This window comes from Oreochromis niloticus, linkage group LG11, assembly GCF_001858045.2.
Source record: "Oreochromis niloticus isolate F11D_XX linkage group LG11, O_niloticus_UMD_NMBU, whole genome shotgun sequence".
Lineage (NCBI taxonomy): Eukaryota > Metazoa > Chordata > Actinopteri > Cichliformes > Cichlidae > Oreochromis > Oreochromis niloticus.
This window is the reverse complement of record NC_031976.2, coordinates 8,185,681-8,213,158: the sequence shown is the minus strand read 5'-3', so window position 1 is coordinate 8,213,158 and position 27,478 is coordinate 8,185,681. Positions and strand designations below refer to the sequence as shown.

The window sequence follows — 27,478 nt, the reverse complement described above, 5'->3', positions numbered from 1 at the left end:
CTGGGCTAAAAGGTCCAAACATAAATAGATAAAATGTTACAAGTTCTCTTGATTTAATTTTATTTTCGCTTTCCTTTCATAGTCTTATAACTTAATAACATCATTATTACAGCAGCAAACATGGTTATTCTTTCCATTATCCTACTGTTCAAAAATAATCATAATATAGAAAGAGAATCAGGGTGAAAATAAGCAGCCATCAGTCTTTGTGGGTTAGTCACTAAACAATAAAAAAATGTTATTCTTATTATTGTTTTAAATTTTCTTCTCTTTCTTGCTTCATTATTTCTTCTCCTTTTATCTCCACCAGTGAGATCTATGTTGGACTCTGTTCAGCGATCCAGCCCTCTCAGCACCAACTCTGAAGATCACGGCTCCTCCAAGACCAAGGACCAAAGTGCAAACTCAGACAAGGACAAAGCAGCAGGCAAGAAGTCCTCAGACTCTGGGGAGGAGGCAGACAAAGACTTTATTTTGATATAAGTAAAACAAACTGACGTAAAACGCCTGTTGACAAGCTTCAGATTTACAGTTAATGAAGGAAGCCCCACAGGGCAGCAAATCTAACTGTTGTTTCTTTTGTGTTAGAGCTTGTACCTGTAGGTCCTGTCTGACTGCAAAGTACAACAATCATATTTGGTTTGTAGGAAAACCTGCAGTAGTTTATAAAAAGAAAGCCTCTTAATTTAATTATGTTTAATGATGGGTTTTAACTCCTTGGTTATCTAACCTAACCCAAATACTTTACTATGTCGCAAAAGAGCTTCCTTCTCACAGACAGCCTTCTCTCTCCTCTCTAGATCATGCTCTTGATCCCTGCTTTCAGGTAAAAATCTCATGTCTGGAACCTAAATAGAAATCTTAAGTTTTCAAACCACTAAAAATCATGCATGACATTTATACAAAAAAGCAGAGAGACCGTGAAAGTGTGTGTACGTGTAAAATCTTTAACTTGAGTCTTTCTACTGTCAGTTGCCATAGCTCGTCTCCGAAGGACCAAACACACAATACCACTCACGTCAGGATTACTGTACTTTACCCATACAACCAGACCAGGACTCAATGGCATTTGTTTTTTTCAATATATTTTTACAGATTTTGGTATATACTAATCTTCAGCATGTGCAAAGGACTTTTTGGGGACTTCAAAGGTGCCTGAATCCATTATGCAATTCGTGTTTTTTTACAGGAATATACAGGTTTCAGCTGAGACTCTCAGCAACGACAGAACTCAGATATATTTGATGTACTTTGGCTTACAGTACGGCTGAGTTACTCAGAGGGGACTAGCCAGACTTTTTACTGCAGGACTGAGGGATAGCTGTAAATCAGTGTAAAGCAAACACACCACCTGGACTCAAGTTACACTCACTGCAAGAGCTGGAGTGACCGTGTGATGCGTTTAACTTTAACTTTATTGATAATCAGTATGGCTTCAGCACTGTTAAATAATACTGTTCTCTGTATGTAAACACTGTGGAAAAATATCTTATTAGCTGTTTTCAGGGGAGGATACCACTAAAGTGCAACACAGAGATTGATTTTATACATTTTGGCCAAATTTCTGTGTTTATAACAAAATTTAATTCTTACTAAGTGTTTCTGAAAACAAATTGGAGCCTTTAGTCGAAATGTTGAGACTCTGTATTGCTCTTAAAGATAAAGAGGGCTCCTCCCTTCCAAAAACAGACTAATGTTATTCATTGAGTAATATTGACATTCCTCCAAAAGAAAAGCCCAGGCCTTGAAAATAACCTCATGAGTTTGTCCTTTGTGTAAAAGCAGGATACAGGAAGGAAATCCAGCCTTCAGACACTCTTCTTCCTCAGCATCTTCCAAATTTAGTTCACTTTTACTTTCCACACAGGACGGGGAAAAAAAACCTCAAGCCATTAGGTGGCAATCATAATGCTTAAATTCAAAAAGCAAGCAGTGCCTAAAGTGAAAGTGAACTGAAGGTAGCAGTATTTTGACCACGTGGACCTTCGGGCTATTTTGTACATACCATTTTCAGGATCTGACTGAGTCACATTAGCTCGGGTCTCAGGCCAAATTCTTCGGATTTCTCTCTTCTGAGAACAAGCAGTGACCTTTTCACACTGATACAGTTTGCAAACTTTCTCAAATATATGGTGCTTTTGAAGTCAATAATCTTCAGAATTGAAAAAAGAAAACAGTGAAAGGGGCAAAGGATTTGTGGGCAGCTCATCTCTCCATCTGCACATGAGTCTGGCTTTTTTGATACTGGACCGTGCAATTTCACAGATGTTGCATAAATGGTTTGATATCCCACTCATGCCACCTCGGTTTTTATGTGGCCGATATGCTTCAGTCAACCCACTCTTCCTGGATGTGATGCTGCACTGTGTTGCCAGTTCAGTCTTAAACAGATGCCTCTGTTTTTATTTCGAGCTCTGCAGTCACTCAGTATGACACAATGTCAGCATCACACTCTATAAAATCCAGTCTTTTATATCACATTAACTACTTATTCTGCAGGTCGAGCTGCGCTCTATTGTCATTTTGATATGTGCGCTCCAGATTGGTTCGTCATGAACAGTGTGAAAGGGCCACGGCTTGTATTTATGTTACTGTGCAAGAGCCTAATTCAAGTCAGGGCCAAAGGTCTTACTGGTGCACCTTTTCCATATATTATGGTGTCTTCTGATGTCTTTTTTCTAGGGTTAGGTTTTGCTTCTTTGTCTATAATCATGGACTTGAAATAACAACGTCTCTGCTGTATATAGTCTTGTCCCTAAGAGCTGCTTTTAATTTTCAATACTCAAACTTCACTTTTTGTCTCAAAGGTGTTCACGCCTATCTAAAACAAACAAAAACAAAAAAAGCACTACTTTGCAATATGCTGCAAGGAAATGATCCGGACATCTGTGGTATCGCGTGAAAGATAGTTTCCAGTTTCCTTCCAAACTTGAGTGTCCACATTGTTTCAGTTGGTGGGAGAAACATGAAAATAACCCGTAGCATTAAGTTTAGACCTCGGTGTCTACGTGTGTGACTGCATGATGTGACTGTGAGTTGTACTGTATGTATATATGTGCTTTCAAACATGTAGGTGTGTGTATATATGTATGTGTAACATATGCACGTGTAATATACTTACATATGATATAGCCACACACCTATGTGACCACGGCGAATCCTATATTGTTTTGGTACTAAGTACACTTCTATACTAGGGATTTGTTTGTAACTTATTTGGAATAATAAAAAAAAATTAAAAAAGCAAACAGTGGCCGGTGATGTCCTGATCATTTGTTGGTTTTCCTCTCACTTGTTTATAAATGTAGAAATGAATTCTTTGTACGTAATTATTTATTAAACGTAATCACTTTAGGTTTACTTTGATTGTTAATGCACTGCAATGTGTTTCTGTTTTTTGGTTCTTTCCTTCTGTCATTAATACATCACTTGTTCTGTTTGGACATGGTTAAATATGTTCCGCTAAGTCTGATGATGGGCATTTCTTCATGCAATTAATACTGATTAAAATAATTTTACAGGCTATAACATTTGTCATGTTGTGTTTTATCTGTGTAAAGTAACAAGTTCCAGTTGAAGATCTGCTTTGCAGTGTAGCTAATCAACCACCAGATGGCAAATACGGTAGTGCTGTTCCTTCTGTGTGTGTCCTGTGTGTTTCTCTCTCTCTCCCCCTACACACACACAGAGGAAGGAGGTGTGGTTTTTCGCTTAGTCACAAAAAGCATATGTCAACCAAGCAGGCTACAGTGTAAAAACAGTTTGTCACCTCAGACGTCGTTCTTTCTGTATGTGTAAAGTTCACAGCCTGCTTTTCTTTAGTAAACATGGACTCTGCCTTTGAGGACCTGGACGCAGCTGGATTCCTGGAGATATGGCAACACTTTGATGCGGATGGTAAGGACATTTACTCATGTCTTCTTATTGTTCTTATAATAAAGATACATAAAACACAGTGGAGTACCTAGGATTAATTTTTTTGTCATTGCTAGACATTTAAGAAAGGTGACCTCCCATGAAGTTGAAATATTAGTATGCTACATATAATCACATTAAAAAAAAGAAGAGAATGAGTGAGTTGCTCATTTCCTGTAGGAACTTTGTATTAATCATGTCTGAAAAGATTAGATAAAACAAAGCAGAATACTAAGCAGTAGTGCAAAGTTGCACAAGACACCTAAAAATATGAACTCAACTTGTTTATGGTAGAGCTACTTCTCCACTAGGTATTCATTTTATTTATTTATTTGAAAGAAAATCCAACTTTGTTTAATTGTTAATGACATTGGGATTTTCTTTTTTATAATTGGACAGATAATGGCTACATTGAGGGCAAAGAGCTTGATGACTTTTTCCGTCACATGATGAAAAGACTGCGTCCACAGGTAAGTCGGCTCTGGATGAATTATTGCGATGACAGCTGTTAAATACAGTCAAGGGCAGCTGATCAAGCAAAATGCTGAAAACTATAGTATCGTAACATCTGATCCTGACACTCTGTGTGCATGTAGTATGATTTTATCTCTATATAGTATCAGTAGAAGTAGTGGTGTAGAAATTTGCACGAAGGCCTGCATTTAAAGATTTTTTTAGTCTATTGCTTTTCTGTTTCTGTTGCCACAAAATTTAAAAATTGCTGCACAGTAGGAGGTATTTTCTACTTTTTAGGCTCATGAATTCACTGGAGGTAGTTTATGAAAAAACAAACGTGAATTGGCTAATCCCAATTTTAATTCAGACACAGTGAATTCACAGCATTTTCTGCCGTGTGGGCAGCTGAACATCTATGGAGCTATCTAAAATGGGTGTGGTGACTTAAGGATGTTAGGCACAACTTAATTAAAGAGCTCTGGGCACTGTCAGGAAAAGCACTTGATGTGATTAGAAACTGACCATTTCTGTGTGTTTTGTGCAACGGTTTGCACTAATGGCACATCGTGTTTACTGAGGAAAGTTATAGTACTGTTGTCTTAAAAAAAAGACGGAGCCAGCTCTTTCCTAATGGACACTCAGACGAGCACACATCTATTAGCACACGTTCGTGTTTGCATGTGTGTTTATCTGTGGAACTCCCTTGGATACTAATTGCGTAGTACTAGGACAAACAGACCACCAGCCACATGTCCCTTTGTCTTTCTGATGTTTGCTTTCCATCCATAAGGCCCCCTAAGGTGATATAGTGTTTGGTGTGTTTGTTTTTGTGCTACAAAAGCACTTGACAGTCATTCTATTTTTTTCTATTCATTGCTTTTGAACTATTGGGTAACATCAGCCACACAGTGCTCTTTTGTTTCCTGGAGTGCATCATGCCACAAAATTATGCATGTGCTGCAAAATATTGTACAAGAATTGCTCACAAGTTGCATACTCAGGTTTTATGTGATACATTGCAAGTCTGATGGGGCAGTAAAATCTAAACAGTGCTCAAGTTGGTGTTGTGCTAGTCTAGAAAAACATGTTTTTCAAATTAAGTTGTTTGCTTTAAAATCTTTACTTAGCAACAGAGTGAGTGATACAAGGCTAATGCTCAAGAGCAATACTCTTTCTGCAATGAGAGGGGCTGGCACCTTGTAGTCTGCAGACTGTGTACACTGCATTGGATGAAGCAGAGAGTCAGACTTCAGCCCCTTAGATCCACAGGTTTCTATAGTTACAGTTAGAGAGTGGTTCATGGTTAAAAAAGAACTGAAAGATGAGCTGCTAAATATACTTCAAAAGAACTTCAGTGGCTCAAAATTATCGCCTTCAGTTGATTCACACTTATCTGACAACTGGCAGAGAAAGAAACTGGTCTGCAGAGGAAATGAAAGAAGCTGAGATAAGCATGCAACGAACTAAGTCTGCACCGCTTTTTCTTTCTTTTTATGGTCTATTTAACTTTGTTTACAGTCTATTAGAAAGTGTTTTCTTTATTCTTGAATGCAACTCTAGTACAGTGTTGTGCATCAAATAGCAAGTTAAGAATCCATCAGATAAAAGCACATAATTGAGATGGTAATGGAAAATAAAAAGACCCAGCACAGTCTGTCCACTGGGAATCTCAATGGATCAGTGTTGTTCTATTCTAGGTGAGGACTCAAAGCACTTTACACAGTATGCCTCATTGACACCCATTCATACTAGTACTTTTTTCTATCTAAGTGCTTTCTATCTAACAATTAGATATTCCAATGAATACATCGAAGAGTAATTTGTGGGTTGAGTATCTTGGCCAAGGATACTTTGGCGACCAGCCAGGGATCGAACCACCAACCTTCCACTGAGTAGAAGACCTACTCACCTAATGAGCTCCAGTCACTCCAGTCACAAGCCTCTGGATTGTTGTTAGGGTACTATATAAACCGAATGACTGATAAACGAAATGAAAAAGATCTCATTTTGTCCTAAAAGCTGTCAGCTCTCTCAGAACTGCTCTTTGACTTGAGTCAGCAGGTTGGTCTGGCAGTAATTACAATGAGCTTGCACAGGTCCCGAGGATGGTTTCCAGTGGATGGATCATTCGGCTCTGAGCCCCTTTTTGTTGGCATGGTGATAGACAGGCTGGCAGTGGACATCAAAGCAGTACTCTTAGAAAGCGATGATGTTTCCAGACAACATTGTGACCTGTAGTTCGAATAGGGAGCATGTAGAACAGAGCCTGCAGAGGTGGAGGTATGCCCTGGATAATAGAGGAATGAAATCTGAAGTAAGACAGAATATGTGAATGAGAGAGAGGTGTGGAAAAGTGAAGCTGCAAGGAGTTGAAGTATTCAAGGTAGAGTAGTTTAAATACACTTGAGAGAAGTAAAGAAAAGAGTGCAGGTAGGGTGGAGTGAGCGGAGAGGAGTGTGAGGGATGATTTGCAACAGAAGGAGCAGCAAGAGACAAAGGGAAGGTTTACAAGATAGTAGTGAAACCTGCTATGATGTATGGTTGGGAGATGCTAGCACTAACAAAGAGAGAGGAGGCTAAGCTGGAGGTGGCAGAGCTGAGGAAGATGAGATTTTCACTACGAAAGACCAGGACAGGATTAGAAATGAAAGCATCAGATAGACAGCTCAGGTTCTACGTTTTGGAGACAAAGTTAGAGAAGCAAGTTTGAGCTGTATTGAACACGTGCAGAGGAGGTACAGTTGATACATTGGACAGAGGGTGTTTGAGGTGGAGCTGCTAGGCAGGTGAGAAAGAGGAAGACCACAGAGGAGGTTCATAGATGCTGTGAAGGGGGACATGCAGAGGGTTAGTGTGACAGAGGAGGATGCTAGGGATAGGGGTAGATGGAGGCAGGTGAGCTCCTGCAGTGATAATGTAGTGAGTAGTGAGAATGGGAATGTGAAAAGGAAGGCCAATTAAGTGAACTGTGGGATAAGCTGTGGATCAGTTAGCCTGGGGTAGAGAAAGCAGACCTTGAGAGAAAAAAAGTCTTAGATTAAATAAGTATCCATGGTGACACTGCTTAAAATAAGTGTGACTCAGCCATTGAAGTATTATGTTCAATATCTTTGACTCTTAAGATTCTCAAATATATAGTAAGCAACCTGTATGTAATAGCATAACTGGATTTATCTTATATATTATTTTTTATTACTATGCACATTTTGAACTGTTGTATATTGCACACTGTAGCTACCTTTCAGTTAAACAGTGTACTGGTTTTGTAATGGTTGAGTTTGGATAGAGAATCAATGTTTTGTTTTAATCTGTACAGGACAAAGTCACTGAAGAAGATGTCCAGAATTTGAAGAAAAGGTTTATGTCTGCCTATGATGTCACTGCTGACGGGAAACTACAGATTCAGGAGGTACAGCAAGTTATGTCTCATAACACACCTGAATTCTCCTTTTTTCTTTAATACCAAAGCTTTCAGCAAAATGTGAAAATTTCAGCTGTACAATTCTTGACTTTGGTGTGCACAAACATCCAGCATGACACTACAAAGTCACTCTCTGAAAACTTGTTTAGCTTCTTGAACTAACTTCCTGTTTTCTATACACTTTGTCTCTGAATTATCTATTCAAGTCCTCCTATCACTTCTTTAGCTGCATGTCCTTTTCTTCTTTTATTTACCTCGTGTATCTATGACAGTAGCTCGGTGTGCATGTTATCTAAGAAGAACTGAAATTATTTGGACTAATGGGGGTTATCCAAAGTTATCCTTGCAGTGAAAAGACAGCCAGAGGAGAATAGCACAAAAATCCTAATTTAAAGAGTAACAGTCCGTATGATAAATATCAGTTTACTCTATATACAAAGTATAAACTGTACTCTTTTGTTCTTTTGATGCTTACATTATGCACTGTAAACAATATACTGGCATTGTGAAAGGCCCACTGACTTATTAAAATTTTTCAAACATCTACATCATTTTTTTTTTTGTTTTAACCAGGGTTAATTCTTAAAGTACTTTCTGATTTATTCTATTGATTTCCTTAAATCATGTGACTGATGAGTTAACATGCAGCAGCTGTTCCCCAGAATTTTACAGACATATTTTCATGTCTCTGCTCTCCCGAGCTCCACTCTGGGTAATTGATGCAGCTCCCAGCAAAGCAGTAGCCACAGTGCATCATCAGAGCAATGAAATGAATTATGTTTCCTTCTAACACAGAAACTTTTAACCATTCATTAGACCATTCCCATGTGTGCAGCAACCACAGACACAAAAGCTTAGGCATTTACTCATAAAGCTGAAAATAAAAATCAATACATATCTTCCCTGAGTGCCCTGTTGAAGATTTACTGTGACCGAGGCAGGGACAGAGTGTTCTTTGTAGCTTCATGTTCTGCCCATCTGAATTTCCCGACACAGTTTCAAAAGCATAACTCAGGTTTTGTGTCAGTAATTGCTTATACAAATTTCCAGTCTGGTAATAATCATCCTTTTGTGCCAACTCTGTTTGTGTGGATGTCACTATAATCATTTTTATGTAAGCTATTAGGATTGTTGTGCTAGGAAAAAAAAAAAACTTAGCAGGTGATTCAAGCTCTTATCCAAACAAATGAAAAGGCAATCGTAGTTTCAGTTGTCACATGCAGTCCCTGGCTGCTTCATTAGGTACACCTGTTAAATTAAGCAAATATCTAACAAGCCAATCCTGTGGTAGCAATCTAATTCAACAAGGTCAAGATGACCTGCTGAAGTCAAACTGACCTTCAGAGCTGGGGAAGAAAGGTGATTCAAATGAACGTGGTGTGGTTTTTGGTGCCAGACGGGCAGCTCCGAGTATTTCAGAAGCTGCTGATCTACTGGGATTTTCACACACAGCCATTTCTAGAGTTTTCAAAGAATGTTCTGATTAGGAGAAAATATTCAGAGAGTGCCAGTACGATGGTGCTTTGCTGGCGTGAGAGGTCAGAGGAGAATGGCCAGAACTCTTTGAGCTGATAAGAAGGCAACAGTAAATCAAATATCCACTCATTACAAACAGATGGTGAATCTTGAAGTAGATAGGCTACAGCAGCAGCAGAAGACTGGATGCTGCCTGATATGATGAGTCTCAGTTTCTGCTGCAATATTTACATGGTAGGCCAGAATTTGAGGTAAATGGCAAGAAAGCATGGAACCATTCTGACTCATATGGTATTGCACCATTGTTGACACAAGTTCGTACTAACTGAACACTACAGGCTACCTGAAGACTTTCCATCCACCAGTGTGTGCCCATCTTCTAATGTGTACAATGCTCTGTGGTACTAGCTCAGAAACTGAACTACTTCAGAGACAAGTTCAGTCTCTGAACTAGACTAGTCTCTGAACAGAATATGTAGTAAACTAACACGTCTGTTCAAACACTTCAAACTTGTCATAGATAAGAGTCCTCCAGATCTGTGTGCAAGATTCAAGGTGAAAGAGCTTTAGCTGCGATGCTCCACACACACATTCATAAAGACTGCAGTTATCATTTTTAACAAAGTGTAGCTAATGTTCAGTCTCAAAACATAAAAATTCACTACATGTAAATGTGTGCTAGGACATACGTTGAGCATTTTATTTGCATCAAAGCGGTATAAATTGAAATACTTATGTAATTCATATCAGTTATAGATGTAGCATCTCATCTGGGTTTGTACCAGGAATTGTTACACCCTTGAAGATAAATATGTATTTATCGACCACTTTTTGGGTCATGATGCCATCTCCCCACCCTGCACGCTTGAGACATCCTCACATACATTATTAGTAGGAAGTCAAAAACCCAGAAAGCCACAATATCCTGTCCCTGCTGCAGTTGCTGTTTCTATAAATGAGTGATCTGTTTAAGTGCACTTAGCAAACAAACTGTTATGTGCCAGATATACACCATGGCATGAATTCTTTGGGGTGTGCAACTGTTGTGTAAGCACACTTGCACTTTTGAGGTTTTTTTTTTTTTTTTAATACTGAATGGAAAAATTGATCATTTACTAACAGCAACCATCCATTTTTGCATCTGTGACTTTTTTTTCACGGCATTAAAGCGAGCTAAGAAAAAAACATTAAGCAACACTTGTTTAAGCAACCAGCTCTTCAAACCACATATTTTGTGCAGCAAACAATTTTATTTACTGTAGGTCTCATCAGTTTGTGCATTGCGCATATTCTGCCAGATCTGTGACCTGAATGCACTTTTTAGTAGGAATGATGATCGAGGTCAGTTTAATCTGCTAATGGAGGCCTGATGTTGGTTAGAAGGACAGACAAGAGAAAAGCATCATGAACTGGAGAGGAGCCAGGATGGGCTAGTGCAGGACCACACCTAAATTAAATTATCCCCATGTGTTGTCTCCCAATATGGAAACTTTAGTCGAGAATTAAGGTGAAAAGCTTCACAGAGCATCATCATTGTCTTTACTCAGACTTTTGTATCTGTTTTTATTTTCCAGCTGGCCCATATGATCCTGCCTGAGGATGAAAACTTCCTTTTAGTTTTCCGCAGAGAAAATCCTCTGGACAACACTGTTGAATTCATGACGGTAAGGTCAAAAATAACACACGAGAGCAGAGCATGGCATGACCTAAGCATCACCCTTCAACAATTTTAACAATTAAAAGCATAATTTTAAAAAGTAATGCCAGTAATATTAAAACCTCTGATGACCCAGAGTTTGAGGCTTGTATATGGAGAACACACCGTCAAAGATTTGATTATTGGACTGTTTTTTATATCCTCAGCTGACACATTATTTCACTGGACATCATAGACTTTTTTTGCACGTTGGAACAGTATGAATGGGCTCAGGTGTTCTTTTATTCGATTAAGTAGATTAAAAATCTTCATGGCAGGTCAGATTCAACAAGTCGCATGTAAGATTTCTGCATGAACACTTGCAGCTACTGTGGTAGCCCATTGTGGTTCTCCAAACTTCAACAGGTTTTTCTGAATACACTATATTACCCAAAGTACTCACCCATGGAAATCACTGAGTTCAGGTGTTCCACTTTACTTCTGTGCTCACAGGGGTAAAATTAACAAACAAAGAATGGGTCGCTCTTCCACAAAGGGAATTCAAGATTGGTACCGTGATAGGATGCCACCTGTGCTACAAGTAAAATTTCATCACACTTAAATATTCCACAGTCAGCTGTTAGTGGTATTATAAAAAGGTGGAAGCGATTGGGAGCGTCAGCATTTCATCCACGGAGTAGTAGGCAGCCATGTGAAATCAAAGAGCAGCAATTCAGTGGATGCTGAGGTGCAATGTTTGCAGATGTCGCCAACTTTCTGTGGAGTCAGTTGCTACAAACCTCCAAACTTCATAAGACCTTCAGATTAGTTCAAAAACAATGAGCAGGGAGAGCTTCTTGGCATGGGTTTCCATAGCTGAACACCTGCATCCAGGCCTTACATCACCAAGTGCATGTAAAGTGTCAGCTGCAGTGGACTCTAGAGCAGTGGAGACGTGTTGTCTCTTCCTCTTCTCCCTCTGGCAATCCGATGGCTGATTCCAGGTTTGATGGTTGCCAAGAGAACAGTACTTGTCTGCTGGACTGTGCCAAGTATAAAGTTTGGTGGAGGGGGGATTATGGTGTGGGGTTGTTTTTTGGGGAGTTGGACTCGGTCTCTTAGTTCCAGAACTCTCAGTGCTTCAGCATACCAAGACATTTTGGACAATGTCATGCTCCCAACTTTGTGGGAACAATTTGGGAATGGCCCCTTCCTGTTCCAACATGACTGCGCATCAGCGCACAAAGTAAGGTCCGTAAAGACACGGAATGAGCACGTTTGGTGTGGGAGAACTTCACTGGCCTGCACAGATCCCTGACCTCATCCGATTTGGGATGAGTTAGAGCGGTCTGGTCCAACATCAGCGTCTGAACTCACATGTGTGTTTCTGGAAGAATCTTCACTAATTCCCATAAACACACTCCTAAACCTTGTGGGAAAGCCATCCTAGAAGATTTGAAGCCATTATAGCTGAAAAGGGTGGTCTGACATCATATTAAATCCTATGGATAAAGAATGAGATGTCACACAAATTTATTTGTGTGTGAAGGCAGACGAGTGAGTACTTTTGGCAGTATAGTGTCTCTAAAGTAAATCTGCATTACACTTCCAGGGAATTTCACCAGCAAACTGCAGTTCTCTTTAGTTAATGTCCTGTAAAAACAGAATGATATGAGTTACTGTGATTTTACAGTATTCAGACAGTCTCAGTAACCACTAGACATCACATGTAATCCTTTGCCGATTTGCTTGTTTAGATATGGAGGAAGTATGATGTTGACTGCAGTGGCTACATATCGGCTCAGGAGCTGAAGGTAACAAAAATAAACTCCTTGTGAAGCAGAAGCATTTAATGCGTCTTTTCCTCACTGGCATAGCATGACTGTTTCCTGTTCTTTCACATACCAAGATGCAATCTTTTTCTTCAGAATAGAGATTCGTTGTTTTTGGTGTAATGGCTGTGTTTGATTTAGAGATATACGGTACTTTAAATGCATATCACTGCTGTGAATGTCTTTACTTTTTTTTCATAGTGTGCAAAAATAAAGTGCTATTTTTGGTTTTTTGGTTTTTTTTGTTGCAGAATTTGTAAACTAGAACTCCTAGAACTGACTGTTTTGCTGTTTGATTATTTGATAAACCGACAGGCTTTCCTGAAAGATTTGTTCGAGCTGCACCACAAGGAAGTGACACCGGACAAGCTGGAGGACTACACTGATGCAATGGTAGTAAATCCAACTCGTGAATTAGTGCGTGATTAGTCCGTGCTGAGAGTTTATGCTGTTGATTCAGTGTGAAGTTGGACTCATCGGCCCCTTCTTTGACTTAACTGTTAGCCGGATGGCCTGTTGCATTTCCTGTGTGGCTCTGTAAAGCTAGTAAAAGAGTTGTGAGTTTCCTGTATGTTGACTTGTATTGGTTGTCCCCAAAACATGACTTTTTAAAAAAAATTTATTAGAGATTTTTGCGATCCTTGTGATGTTATTTTGTTGGGATTTTCTTTGCTTTTGCATCTATCAAATGACAAAAGGATCAAAATCGAGCAATATCAAATACAAATTCTTCTTCCCGAGTTACTTTTCTACCAGCTTCAAGTGTCAGACAGCCTATTCCTTCTCCTTTATACTTTATTTTACAAGAGATTGATTCTCCCACAGAGTCAGACACATTGATGAGCTGGCTCTAGAGTCGCAGGTGGTTTTAAGAAAAAAGGCAGAAAAAGACAGCAAACAAAGAAATAAGACAGATCTTCACTGAGGGTTACGTTTTTCATGCTTCTTAAAACATCCTGTTATCTTGCAGATGAAAATCTTTGACAAAAACAAGGATGGACGTTTGGATCTGAACGATCTGGCGAGGTACGGCTCAAAGATTCTTGCTCAGTGATAACAGCTCAAGACGTTACATGTCTCAGAATGAATTCCATTGTCTCTTACTGGATACACAGAATGTCCGTTTGTTTAGTTATTCTGTAAGAATGAATGAAGCTATTTATAGGATTATTTCAAAGCTGGTGATACAAACTATTTCCCTGTATTTTCCATGTTTTTCCCGTAAGGATCTTAGCTTTGGAAGAAAATTTCCTTCTCCAGTTCCGAATGGATGTAAGTTTCTTCTTTATGTTGCTCTTTCATAAGTTTTGTAACTGGATCAACAACAGATTAAAGTCTATGATTAAATCAAAATTCTAGTTAACTTTTTTCCCTCCTCCTGTCTCGTCCCTTGTTCATTCAAGGCCTGCAGTAAAGAAGAGAGAAAGAGAGACTTTGAGAAGATCTTTAACCACTATGATGTTGTAAGTATGATAATACAGTGAGTGAATGAAAGTCAATCATTTCCAGACATGTTTTCCACGTTATTCATCAGCACATTGAAATGAAAATATGGGAATATTGTTGTATGACATTGTGTGGAACAAGTGACACATGATCACTGCATTTGTTGCACCTCAAAAATGTTGCATCTGCACTGTATTCCAACTTCACAGTGTACTGTTAATTGTTACGGCACTAAGTTGTAGCATGAAGTTGTGATGAATCACATTATCGATCTCAGTTGAAGACATAAGCAAGGAGGCACAAAATACAGGAGATGAGGAAAAAATATTTAGTAGGAGTAAACCAAATTAGGTATTACTCAAAAAAAATAAAATAAAATAAAAAAGATCTTTCATGTGCCATCTTGCTCTCCAGCAAGTCATGTAGGTGGGTCCCATGTTGTTTGAGGAACTGAAAACAAAGAAACTCAACAGACCAGAGGTATCTGCAGGTATTTCTACATGCCACACGATGTGCAGCTTACAGAACAGGTTTATTAACTGTCCATCTCTAACGAATATTTCTTTGATTGCTTGTTCAACAAGACATTTGTTAGTATTTGTAACTTAAACCCTCAGGAGAGCAAGCACGGATGATTGTTGTGGTGTAGAAGGCTGCTGTCTGGCTCAGTGTTAAACTGACTGAATATTAAAATAAAATCTGCATCTGCTTTGGCTTGCCAAATGCAAACCTAGGGGCCAAAGAATATTGGATGTTTGGATTCAGATTTTCTTTGTTAAAACACAGCAGATATTTTTGCTGTAGCAAGTACAAAAAAATAATAATAATTTCAGCAGAAATCATGGGCAAAGCACCCTGTGGTGATAAAGCTGCCGGCAGTGGCCTGCTGTATAATGGCTATTATTTTCTGCGCCTGCAGTTGCCAGTTTCCATGTAGTGTGTCGATCAGATTGTAACATAAAACATGGATTCAGCAGTCTCTTTTCAACTTGTTATTGAATCTCTTATCAGTAGGACTGAGCCTAAGGCAGATATCATCAGCACTATTGTTTTCCTGTGCCAATTAATAACACTCACAGATTTGCATACTGTGCTGCGGTGGGCTCGGTACATCTGTAATCTAGATGATGAAGTAAATTATCCATTATGTAGTCAAATCACACTCTGGATGTTGAGTTAACGCTGAGAACCCCTCAATAAGCTCACATATTCCCTAAGGTAATCTGCATGAACTTGTCTTTAATGTCAAGTTATAAGTCTCATCTGAATGAACCCTTTTTTTTCTGTACTTGGATACGTGATCAAATCTGCTTTCTGACAATTGTTCTGCAGTTTTCAGGATATTAAAGAATAAAGTAGTTAATGTATAATAGAGTAGAAAGATGGGAACAAGATAATTAGCTAATATTATACCATAGGTAGAAGGTTAAAGAGCTAAGAGCTGGTCTCATGGTAAAACCCAGTTCTATTCTATAAACATGTAAGTATTTATATGACTAGTTTTTAGCACACAATAAAAGACAGTGACGTGATTTTCAAACTTTTTTCTATGAGTCGTTTCACCGTCGCCTGCAATTAATTTCATTCATCCTCTGATGAGTTTCCTTTTCCTTTGTACATAATAATTGTGGGACAACCCTCACCCCTAACTAGCAAACAAAAGAAAGAAAGAAAAAAGGAAAAAGCTGACTGCCTGACTAATGTGAGTGGGAAGTAGTTACAAAGGATAATAAGCACCTTTGTTTTTGCCTCTCTACTTTCCTACAACTTCTTTTCTTTTTCTTGTTCAGAGTAAGACAGGAGCACTTGAAGGTCCTGAGGTTGATGGCTTTGTCAAGGATATGATGGGGCTGGTCAGGGTAAGAGTCTGTTCTTTGGTCCACTTAATGTTTGTAATGTTTGTGCCAATCAGAGTAGTGCTTACCTGAAAATGCTGACATTAGCTTACAAAACATCGTCCTACTTAACACTATATCCCCCTCTGTTCCTCTGCATCTCAGCGGTGGTCTATTGGATCAAGATCTGGTGACTGTGGAGGGCATTTGAGTGCAGTAGTCATTTTCATGTTCAAGAAAGCAGTTTGAGATGATATAAAAGGATGGGCACGGTCAGCAGTGATGCTCAATTGGTACTAAGGGGCCCAAAATGTGCCAAGAAAATTACACTATTACACCACCACCAACAGTGTGAACCATCTGCCTGATGGCTCCATGTTTTCAAGTCACCAGATGAGGCAGTGTTTTAAAACCGGTTTCATTTTGGCCAGCCTGTCCACATTAAAGCAAATGAAACAAGTGTGCCTAACAAAGTGGCCAGAGAGCGTATCTGTTCAGTAATTGCTGGTGGCGAAATCATTCATCCTCATATGCAAACAAGATTAATCAGCAGTCGTTGCTCTCCCTGTTGTATCACCTATGTAACTGTAGCTTCATGCTAAATGAGGGAAATTATCTCTCTCCCCTCAACAGCAGGAATGAGAGTTGCTTCCATACAGCTTCCCTGTTTTGTGTGTGACCTACATTACATGTTATGGCAAGTGTGTAAATGTATGTGAATATATTTCCTTCCAGCTGGATTTATCAGAGTCCATACTTCCTGAATACAAAAACTGATCATGCTCATGCACACACACTGATGACACGTTGCAGTAAACAAAAACAAAACTCCTGTTTTCCACCCTTTTTAAGGGTGTTTTTCTTAAGTTACACAGATATTAATCTATAATATAAACAAATGCCAGAAACTGAATACAAAGAAAGGAAAGTCACTACATTAGTTAGAGATGAACTTGTACTTTTCCCCCTCTTTCCTCTCCAGCCTAATATCACGGGTCCTGAGCTGGACAAGCTGCGAGCCGTTCTGCTGCGTCACTGTGATGTCAACAAGGATGGAAAGATCCAAAGGAACGAGTTGGCTCTGTGTCTGGGAGTCAAGCTGAAACATTAGACATCTCTACTGTACTACTGGATTATGAAACACTGACGCTACATGTGCTGTTTAATCGATAATAAATGATAGCTAGTGGAATGCTGTGTTACGCTCTAAGTCAAGTTGCTAAGTTATTAAAGGTCAGTATTCATGGTGTATTGGATCCTGATATGCTGGGCATAATAAGGTGCTCTTTGGCGAAATAAAATGACCTCTGATCTGAAATTACAGGTCATTTGTGCATGAAAACAATGAGGTTTGAATGTTATGTTGAAAAGAACTTCAGTGCCATACGATTTGTGGTACATCAGTGTGCTGTTTCATGTGAAAATAAATACTTTTTATTCTGATGTAATGTTTTCTTGGAGTACCTTATGCACTTGCATGTTTCAGAGAAAGCTTACTCACAGGATGTTGAGAGTATTTTTACTGTAATGGTCTGCAGAGGAAATAAACAATGGCATATTGATTTCTCGTGTCATGTAAAATCTTTAAAATGTAAAGTCGATGCTGGTGTTTCCTGTAGAAAATAATAACATGAAAGCAGTAGCTGCACAGCCTTTGTAGATGAGACACCTTTTCAATTTCTTTTATCACATTGCTGATGATGGCTGGCCAAACACAGGGAAAGAATTATAATGTTTGGAGTGTGCAGAAGCAAATAAGGGGCTACAGAAGGGGTGTCAAACATAAGGCCCAGGGCCAGAATCAGCCGGGCAAAGACTCCAACCTGACCAGCTGGAATGCTTTGGCTTAACTGTGTTTTCATACGTTTAATACGTTTAACCACTTTTCCTGCTGATAAAGATCTCAACAAGCAAAAGACAATTAAATGTTCCTGTTTTCACTGTCTATAGATTTTTTTTTATTTATTTATTTTGAATGAACAAAAACCTTGTTTTATAAATACAGAGCGGTCTGGGCAGTGAACTATCAGCACCTTTTCTGTAATATTACACATTTGTCAAAAAGGAAAACCAAGACGGGCTGTGGAAATTCAATTTCTTCTTCTACTTCTTCTTTTTTTTTTTTGTTTACCTTATATTAAGACATCTCAGAGATTAGTTATTACACTGACAGAAAAGAGAGTTTCACTCATCCAGCCCACTTCTGGTCAAAGTTTGCTGGATGTGACCAACATGCAAAATGAGTTTGACACCCCTGGTCTACAGATTAATCCAATAGCCTTTTGTCGGCTGAACGTTTGTATTCTACAAACACTGTTTCGGATCAGGCTAAATGAAGGTCAGGTCTAAATACTCCACCACATACACTGTAACACATGTCATTCTGACCCTTCTCTGCTGACAGCTCACAGAGATGGACAATGTAAACTAAAGCTGTTAAAATAAAAACAGCCCTCAAGCCACTGAAAGGGACTTATGGTGAAGACCTAAAAGCTTTACTCTGGATTACAGGGCCTCATTACCCTTTGAGTCTCCACAAAGCTCCTGTGTGCTTTGATATGTGTGTGTGTGTGTGTGTGTGTGTGTGGGGTCACTCACCACAGAAGCCCTGCTGCCTTTACACTGTTTGCTTTATACAGGTAATAGGTTCAGTTGCGAGTGTTTTCGTGCATGTCTGGCACAGTTAAGGGCTGATTGTGTGTTTTTGTGTGGGCAGAGCAGCTGCTACACAATTGCTGCAAACACTTTCCCATTATGGCCAACCACTGTATCACATGAATCATTTGCAGTGGATGTTTAACAGCTATTGTAGGCAAGTAGGAGGGAATTTCAATAAAATACAATTTCCATCATCAAGGCTGGAGCACGATGTATTCAGAGTTATTCAGGCCATTTTTAGAAATACAAGTTTTACTGTTTAGTAATTCTTGTATTACCAGCTGAATAAAACTTAATTTTAGATGACAGTGCTTTCAGATTGACCTGGACTATATCTGGACCACCATCAGCCTGCCAAAGGCTGACGATATCACAAATATATCTTGAGTCAAAACAGAAGGCTCTTGGATTTTTAGCCCCGCTTTACCGGGAAAATGTAATCTTTTCTTTTCTCAGGAGTAAGCTTAGATATAGATGGCTACCTCCTTCATTTATGAATAAAAATGACTGCACAGAGAAAGATCCATATTTTTGCATCAATAATTTCCACTTTATAATATTGTTTCCATTTATTTAGTGGAGACGTGACGCCTCAGCAGAGCAAAACATCCCTGAACCACCATTGCTCCAAGCTCCTAAACAGGTTATAAACCTGTTAGGTAGAGCTTAATTCTTAAGTAATGGCCCATGGATGGATGCATTTATTTTGTAGTGTTCCACTGCAAGAGCTGGGCCTGACACTTTAAAGCTCTTGGAGTATGTCTATTGAAGCCAGCAACAATATATGGTTAAAGGGTAGCTATAGTTAAGTCTAAGATGAAGATATAAAGATCATGTTCACATCTGTGCAACTGTTTCTGCAAACATCTGTTAAACTTATCTGAGCAAACAGGAAAGCATACCGCCTCACTTGACATATATGGTGGTGTAGAGGTATATCTGTGTAGTTTCTCAGTCATCCAGGCCGTGGCACTCTAAGAATCTTGGAAGAAAAGCGAATGGACTTCTTTAAATTCTCTTAAACTTCTCTAAATATCCTTTAAATGCAGATGTACACTGTGCCTAAAGGAGGCTGTCTATGTCCACAGTGAACAACTGTCACTGAATAAAGGGGGTGTTGTGATACCAACTGTCCGCCACCTACAATGCAGTTTTGCAATCAACATCCACTCATATCTTGTGTCAGGTGACCCCGATAGGTCATCACCAATAGGGTGAAGCAAGACCTCACAGTGGTTTCACCCAAAAACCTCTGGTGGTAACAAGGCACACCTTTTTTCACACCTTGGCTCATGTGGTGAAACGCGTCATTAACAGTTGGTCAACGACCTTTTTAAGGGACAACCCCCTCAGGGTTTAAATAGCTGGGATTTGTGGAGGGGAAACATCTTCACAAAACATCAGGTGCTTTATTTTCAAGCTCCTGAGACAATGTAGAGGTACACAGGAACTTTCTGTGTGCTTGGAATAAGTTGAATACATTAAAACTCAAAAACAAGTCTGCATGACATTAAATCCTTTAAATGTTCTAATTCATCCTCAATAGGAAAATCAAATTATTAATAATGTAGATTTTAATCTATAGTGTCGGTACATTATTACAGGCTGAAAATGGATTACAAGACAGCGAAGGTGTTGCTCAGTTTTTGACATTAACAGTGCTTATACATTTATAAAAGCAGATTTTGTTCTTTTGCCAATTCAATGCAAATTTATCATCCAAAAATACTGTGGCTTGTCTGCTTGCTTTCATGTCACACTTTCACAATCAACAACCTGCACCGGGAACCTGTCTCAGGTCTGCACCAGGCTGCACCTGTCAAAATTCACACCAGCCCAGATTGCACTTAAAGTGCAAACAGGCAGTTTGTTTTAACCAAATCGAGCAGGGAAGGTATTATAACAGCCTTAGAAACTGTTTAGATTTGGATTGTTTCTGAGCCCCACCAAAAAATCAAACATGTTTTATGATTTGTTTTGAATATATTTGCACTATTGTCCTATTAAACGTGAGAAGGGCACCTGCTGGGTTACTGCTTTAACAAGGTAGATTTTACAGCCAAGAATCAGTCCTAAATTAGTCACTACTGCGTTTTTCCTTTGAGTGTCTTAACATTAACTCTAGAGAGTTAATGTTAAGACACATGGCGTCTGATGTGTTTTCACTTTGCAATCATTATACTGTCTTTGTGTCCAGTTCCAAGAACTAAGATGGCTAATGAGGGCATTGTTTTCCATCAGTGGGACAATTTTCCTTAACAAAGCAAATAAGTTGTATGTGAAATTATATCTCATGTTAATGATGAATACAAAATAGTCTTGAATGTAGCATACTGAAGGAACATTTCAACCGCTGGGAGATTTTTGCTCAACATGTGAAGCTACACCTGTTGTTACAATATTGGTGTGCTAGCTGGAAGCCCTTTGAGTAATTAAGACACAGCTGCTGAACCAATAAGTGCATGCATATTGGACTGTGTGTGTATGTGTGTGTGCCTGCATGTGAGAGATGGAAAGAGGAGACATTTCCTTCCGCACAGAACATCATTTTAATTGGATAATGCTGCCCTCTAGCAGACAGGCTAGGGAGTAAAAAAAACAAACCAAAACAAACAAAAAAACCCCACCAACATTCACCCAGAGTAATCCTTTCACCATTTTTGTGATTTCCAGTGATAATAAATTGAGTCTGCAAAACTGTTTAAGGTTTATTCTCACTTGTTGCACTCCTATAGCTTCTTGTTCTCCTATAAACATTGACATATAAATACAAAAGAAACCCAAAGTGGGACTATCAAATTAAAAGTAAGGTCATTAGAGTGTTAAAGTGTCGCACTCATATATATTCTAACTATACTGATTTCCTGGTTGATCACTTTTGTGCATGAATGTTCTCTTATTCCCAGAAGAGGCCACTATAGAGCTATGCACGAACACTTCACTTTTTTAACAGTATGTCTCTTTCTTTATTGTTCTCAAAAGTCCAATGTACTCACAGATGCAGATGAGCTCATGGCAGTTTAAAGAAACAAAACAAAACTTTTAGCTGACCACGTGTCCTGACTGGAAGTAAGGCCAGCTAATAAAGAGCCAAGAACATGTTCCACATCTTTAAAATCTTTTTTCTTTCTTTAGATACATTTTTACTCCCTAAAAACAGAGACTAATATGCAATTTGATGGCTAAGCCTGGCTCTTAAATAAATATGTGCAGGAATGCCCTGCTGCATGAAGCTGCGTGTCTGTCGATGCTAAACTGGCAACAATAGGTAGTTAAATTTATGAAGGCAGTGGTGCTGGGCAGACGGCTGACCCCAGTCCTTATTCCATGTCACTTCTCCAGAATATTCTCACTAAGTAAACTTCAGCACCAAATAAGAAAGGTGCTGTAAATTGTAACCCTTAAAAGCCTGCCTCTGAGCGTCTCTGTGGTTGCGTTTCAGTCCCTCTCCTAGGTGAAACATAACATTCCCACGTTGCCAGTGCTAAATAGCCAGAGGACCTATAAGCTGAACTGTCAACATAATTCACAATCTGCCAGGTCACTGGTTGCCAAGGATTTAACTGAGCAGCTGCATGACCTTTGCAATAGAAGGTCATTCAAAGACAAGATATATTGTGAATCAAGGGCCTTTGAATTTGTCTCAGAAATTTTTGCTGCAGTTTAGCCAAACTCAGAACAGTGAACAAATAGATTAAATGTTATCATTATGTCACAAACTTCTTTGAGGTTCAGATGCAAAAACACAAAGAAATCGACACAACTTGCTCATTAATAAAGTGGATCATTACAACATTTCTTCTAACGACCCTACTCTTATATTTACTTGTTATTTCAGAGCTGTTTAAATGTCTTTTTTAAATTTATTATTTTGCTACTGGTTTGAATTCACACTTCCTTTTGTTTATTACTGAATTAATTTATGGTAGCTGATCACTTATTTATTAGGACATGTCAGCACAAAACAGACATTCAAGTTTAACCATGTTATGCTGATAAGTCAAAATGTTAATAAAACAAATCTTGCCAGTCATTTCAAACTGTGTGTTCTGCACCACAAATGAAGGCATGAAATGAAAGTGAGGGCTAAGAAATAGTCCTTAGTAATCAGGCCGTAAACATGACTATTTCTGTAACAATCATAAAGTGCCAGTGCATTACACAGCACTGAGACTGTGTAAAAACTTATGGATTTAAAAGGGTATTGGAATAATAATACTAAGTGTGTGTGGCAGCAGTGATAAAGCCAATGACTCAAACCACCTGAAACATGTTTATATGCTAACATTTTGAAATTTTCAGCTGCAAATATTTTATTGTAAGATACTGAACGTATTTAAAACACGCAATTACAGGCAAATCTTACATAAACACTATGTTTTTAGGTATACTTCTCCTGTAAATACCCTGATAAATCAAGGAAATTTGTAAAATAATGCCAAATAAAATCCAGTGGTCACTGATCTTAATATAAACCAAATATACTTTAGGCTTCAAAGTCTAAGTCCAAGCCCTTCTGTCATCTTTTCCAGACAGACCTCCCTCAGTTAGTTCGTTTTTTGTGCGCCGTTAAACTTAGCTGTGAATTCAATTTTTTATTGTGGTCTGATTTTTATATAAGATCTCCCCCAAGTGGCAGCCATGTGTTCAGTTCTTCAGCCACAAAGATGTTAAAACAAACATCACCATGGAACAGATGAACTCTGCCCTCGGCTGCAAACTGTGACAAACAGAAAGCTCAACAGGGTGTCCTGTTGGAAATGCAAAGACTGACTGTGAATGGCATTAAACACGCTTTTGTTGTACTGCTGCTAGCGGTCTCTTCTGCTTCAAAATGACTGTCAGAATGAACATTTTTGTTTTTCATTCCTTCAGAGAACACCGCACATCTTCAAGTTAGATACATGACGCTGATGTGTGCAGGCTTGCACCTCCCAGTTTAAGTACTTTTAAGACAATGGGTGACTCCAAGGGCTGACTGCTTGATTTTAGGCCAAATGCATGAAAACTATGATCTGCTACTGAGCAAAAGAAAGTCCTTCATACTTCATGATCAGATTCAATTACTGCACCTGAAACAGCTGAAAAGCTGAGTCTAAAGCTTCCCCCTCCTTCCACACAGGAAGCCATCGGGTCACTCTGTTTCCTTCAGCAGAGAATAAGCCATTTGACATCCTGTTGAAGTGCAGCCTGTGGTTTTTCCATACAACATATTTTATTAGTTGAAGCTCCACATTGTGTCCATCCACTACCACCCACCATTAGAGACACATGCCTCTGTCCCAGTGATTCAGCTCATATGCAGTGGCATACTGCAAATAAACCCTGACTGAGAGATTTGTGGTGGCCTCCCAAGCTGCTAAACCCACTGACTGACTGCCACTAGGCAAGTGAATTTAAATTGCGATGAGCATTAAACTTTGTGTATGATTCATATGGGCATGATAAAAGACTTTCAGTATGTTGCCCTGAGCAGATGATTAAAATTTAGGGGACAGCGACCAGTCACTTTGATCAGGATGTTTCAACTCTTCCTGAATCCGGTCAGAGTAAGAGATGAAGCCCTAGTCGGGGTGAGAGACCCTGAAGCCATATCTACTATGCTTTGACTCATTGGTTGCACAGCTTATTAGGCTGCCACTTTTTTCAGTGTTTTGTGTCTAGCATATACTACTATGATTAGTATTCCTTTCAGCTTGTAAGGAAATAACAGTGTGCCGGAGAGTTGTATGTTTGAGGATTTAAAGTCAATTTAATGAAAACAACCATATTTGGACTTAAGGCATGGCTGTTTTAGCCATGTTGAATTATTCAAGGTCTTATTTTGTAATTCCTTTGGAAAAGAATTGATCAAACACTGCAGTTACTGAGTTTACACTCTTTCATACCACCATCAGAATGCACACTAAGTACATTAAATATTATATGGGCTTCATAAGAAACATATTCATGAGAGACCAATAACCCAAACTGGACTTTGTGTTCACTTTAATCATTTTCACAAAACTGGAAAAAGCTCTGTTCTAAGTGTGTTATTCCCACAGACAGTTGTTACAAACAGAAGTCTGTGCAAATAATTACATTTGTCTTCAACAGAGAAACCAGCCAAATTTGCATTGTGAATGTTTGGATCCATATGACTTGTCCCAGGTGGTTTTTTCAGGTGGTGAAAACTTTCTGCAAACAATGAAGTCACTTTTGAAAAAGGATTTTATGAAAAGCATATAAAGAAATATGAAGACCCTGTAATAAAGGTAATTAAATGCAATATAAAGCTGAAAAAGGTTTCATGTACATTTGATTTGGGATTCCAAGCTACAAATTAAGAAAGTGTGACACTCGCTAGACCTAATAGAACATTTTTAATATTGGCTCATAAGGTGTCATAACATATCAGGAGCATATAATTAAACTGAGCAGAAGGACTGGAAAACAAAAAACAGCTGTGAAAGAGTCAAAACTGCAGTTCAAATGTCCTATTGAAGGTTGGTTGCAAAGCCAAATCTATGCACACAGCTTCCACACAGGCTGGCTGACTGACTAGATGGATGGAAAAATGTATGGATTGGCAAAACTCACCTGTTTTACATTTTATTACAATGTAAAAAAATAGTTACCTTTGTTTTGTGAATGTTTTTAAGTCAGCATCCAGTATAACTGTCCAGCGATCCATGCTTCCATCTTGCTAACCAGGCTAGCCTGCCAGATATAAGCCAATAACTTTGTCCAAATATGGCCCCCCCAGTTTCAAAGGGAAACAGAATGCTAAACTTTGAATTTTAAAACAGTAGTCACAAACCATTAGATGGTACGTTGTCACAGTGGCTATTCCATCGTACAAATTTGTATGCAATATAAGGAACAGGTCAAAGATGCTGAATCCTCCACCAACTCCACCACACAGAGTGTTCACCACAAAGGTTTCCTTATTATTTGTTGCAAAATATTGTTAACTGTAAACTCTCAGAGAATCACGGCGTGAAGCTCTCAGAGGAGGCTGTGACTGTGTGGCCTGACCACTATGCAAAAAGCTTACAGCCCTAGAGCAGAGTCCAACACCAACAACTTGCAGGATGACAGGCCAAGTTATGGTAATAACCTCTCAGTGTGTCAGATCTCATTTTAAATCGGCACTAAAACGTGTCCTACCGCTGGATGATAAAATGCATTTAGCAGGTAAACAAAAGACGAGTAACAATAACAAAAAAGGGGGTGAGACCTCATCTACCATTGTAGCCACAGACCCCCTCTGGAGAAATAAATATAGACACAGAAAGACTGGCACATGTGGATAAATGCCTCTACAGTATTCCTTCTCTTGCGGTGTCATCTACATTTTTTGACCCATTCCTTTAAATCTACAGATTTGTCACCACATTGCTCTAAGATATCCAAGAATTTAAATATTTTCCCTAATGGTCACGGCCAGTGCAAACTCTACAGTAATCTAAAAGTTGTAAAGTTTGTAATAAGGTAAAAAGAAAAATATTAGAAGAGCATTCAAATAATGTATTTTTCTGCCAGTTAATAGCAAAAGAAAGGCATCTTGGATGGTTGATAGTGTAAAGAAACAAGAACAAAAGCAGATGATGGATGTTAAAAAAGTCTTTTCTTTTTTAGTGACATTGTATCAGCTGTAACGTCCTACTGCACATGATGAGATGTCTGGCACAGCCTTTCCTCCTATTAGTCCAAAGAAGCTGAACAGGAGATAATGGAAGAAGTTAAAAAGTAGAAGCCTGCACAGACTGAGCAAACAAAGTTGTGAAGTTTGACATTCTTTGGCTTCCTCTGGTAAAGCTGTTTGAACAGCACTGAATTTGAAGCTTTTGGCAGGGCCAAGTTATTTAGAGAGTTTGAGGTTGTTTTTTTTTTGGCTTCCTTTATGTTGCTCACTATCAAAGGGGCAGTATACTGTGAAGGACCGGGAAGCTTTTAAAAACAGCTGGAACCTGGACACACTTCCTGATGTGATCATAGTTTTGAACTATTTCACTTATTTTAGAAATGTGAGAAAATATATATTGTTGTAGCAACAAAACAGATATCAGCATGCATAAATTTGGTATTACTGAGTGAAACCAGGTGGTGTACGCCAACTTTCCAAAACAGAAAATGCTGAACACTAATCTCCTGCACTATATTGTTACTACTCTGGACTTTTAGACACACTCCCTTTGGGGTTGTGAAGGGCATCCTTCATGAACATCTGCCACCCACATTATTAAACCCCACTTTGTACTTGAGTGGCACTGGATCCACTTTGTGTGAACCCAGTTTCAAGGTTATCTGCTTTAGTTCAAATGTCTCCTAACGTGCATGTGGGATTGCAGGAACATCTACAAAGACTGAACCTATTTCATGTCTTGATATTTTTATATGAGGATCATGAAAACTGTGTTGGACTGGAATCAGACGCCCACATTAAATGATTTTCGTTTTGGATTCCAGTTAGCTTCATCTCTATTGCATGGACATATGTCTGGTGAGAAGAAACCATAACACACCTCAGAACAGATGTGTTTTTGTCATCTCCCTGCTTTTCCAAGCTGCTGATGAACCAAAAGTTTCCACTGTGCAGCTATTTAAAGAACTAGAAATGAGTCTAGAGGGAATAGCATGGTTTTTCACTGTGACCTCCAAGGCATGGTTCAAGGAAAGAGGTCAAAGGGTTCAAAGTAAGAGCCAGCCAACTGTATATGATATTAACATCTTGGACTGCAACAAAAGGAACCCATAATATAGATAGTTTTAATTAAATTGTATGTAACAAAATGGCTGTTTCTTGTGCAATCAAGTGAAT

General features: G+C 38.8%; 2 protein-coding genes across 5 annotated transcripts in view; both read left to right on the top strand.

Moving 5' to 3' along the window:
• Positions 1 to 3,525, top strand: part of LOC100696973 (F-actin-uncapping protein LRRC16A) — a 75,846-nt gene extending 72,321 nt beyond the window's left edge. For all 4 annotated transcript variants that reach the window (XM_025911348.1, XM_025911347.1, XM_019364317.2 and 1 more), the window contains one exon: positions 311 to 3,525. In XM_025911348.1, coding sequence (XP_025767133.1) covers positions 311 to 483 — 173 coding nt within the window. In that variant the 3' untranslated portion in view covers positions 484 to 3,525. The remainder of the gene's footprint in view (positions 1 to 310) is intronic.
• Positions 3,526 to 3,702: 177 nt separating this feature from the next.
• Positions 3,703 to 17,579, top strand: scgn (secretagogin, EF-hand calcium binding protein). Its single transcript, XM_003443649.5, has 11 exons — positions 3,703 to 3,897; positions 4,315 to 4,385; positions 7,688 to 7,780; positions 10,843 to 10,932; positions 12,662 to 12,718; positions 13,052 to 13,129; positions 13,707 to 13,762; positions 13,963 to 14,008; positions 14,140 to 14,199; positions 15,973 to 16,041; positions 17,000 to 17,579. The coding sequence occupies exons 1-11, from the start codon at positions 3,828 to 3,830 to the stop codon at positions 17,126 to 17,128; spliced, it is 819 nt and encodes a 272-aa protein (XP_003443697.1). The 5' UTR covers positions 3,703 to 3,827; the 3' UTR covers positions 17,129 to 17,579.
• Positions 17,580 to 27,478: the final 9,899 nt, after the last annotated feature.

What these genes read in the sequence shown, in the direction of transcription:
- scgn (XM_003443649.5), top strand. Translation starts at nt 3,828, where the DNA reads ATGGACTCTGCCTTTGAGGACCTGGACGCAGCTGGATTCCTGGAGATA. An exon ending in GATCTGAACGATCTGGCGAG is followed by an intron (nt 13,763 to 13,962) that starts GTACGGCTCAAA and finishes TTTTCCCGTAAG; the next exon opens with GATCTTAGCTTTGGAAGAAA. An exon ending in TCTTTAACCACTATGATGTT is followed by an intron (nt 14,200 to 15,972) that starts GTAAGTATGATA and finishes TTTCTTGTTCAG; the next exon opens with AGTAAGACAGGAGCACTTGA.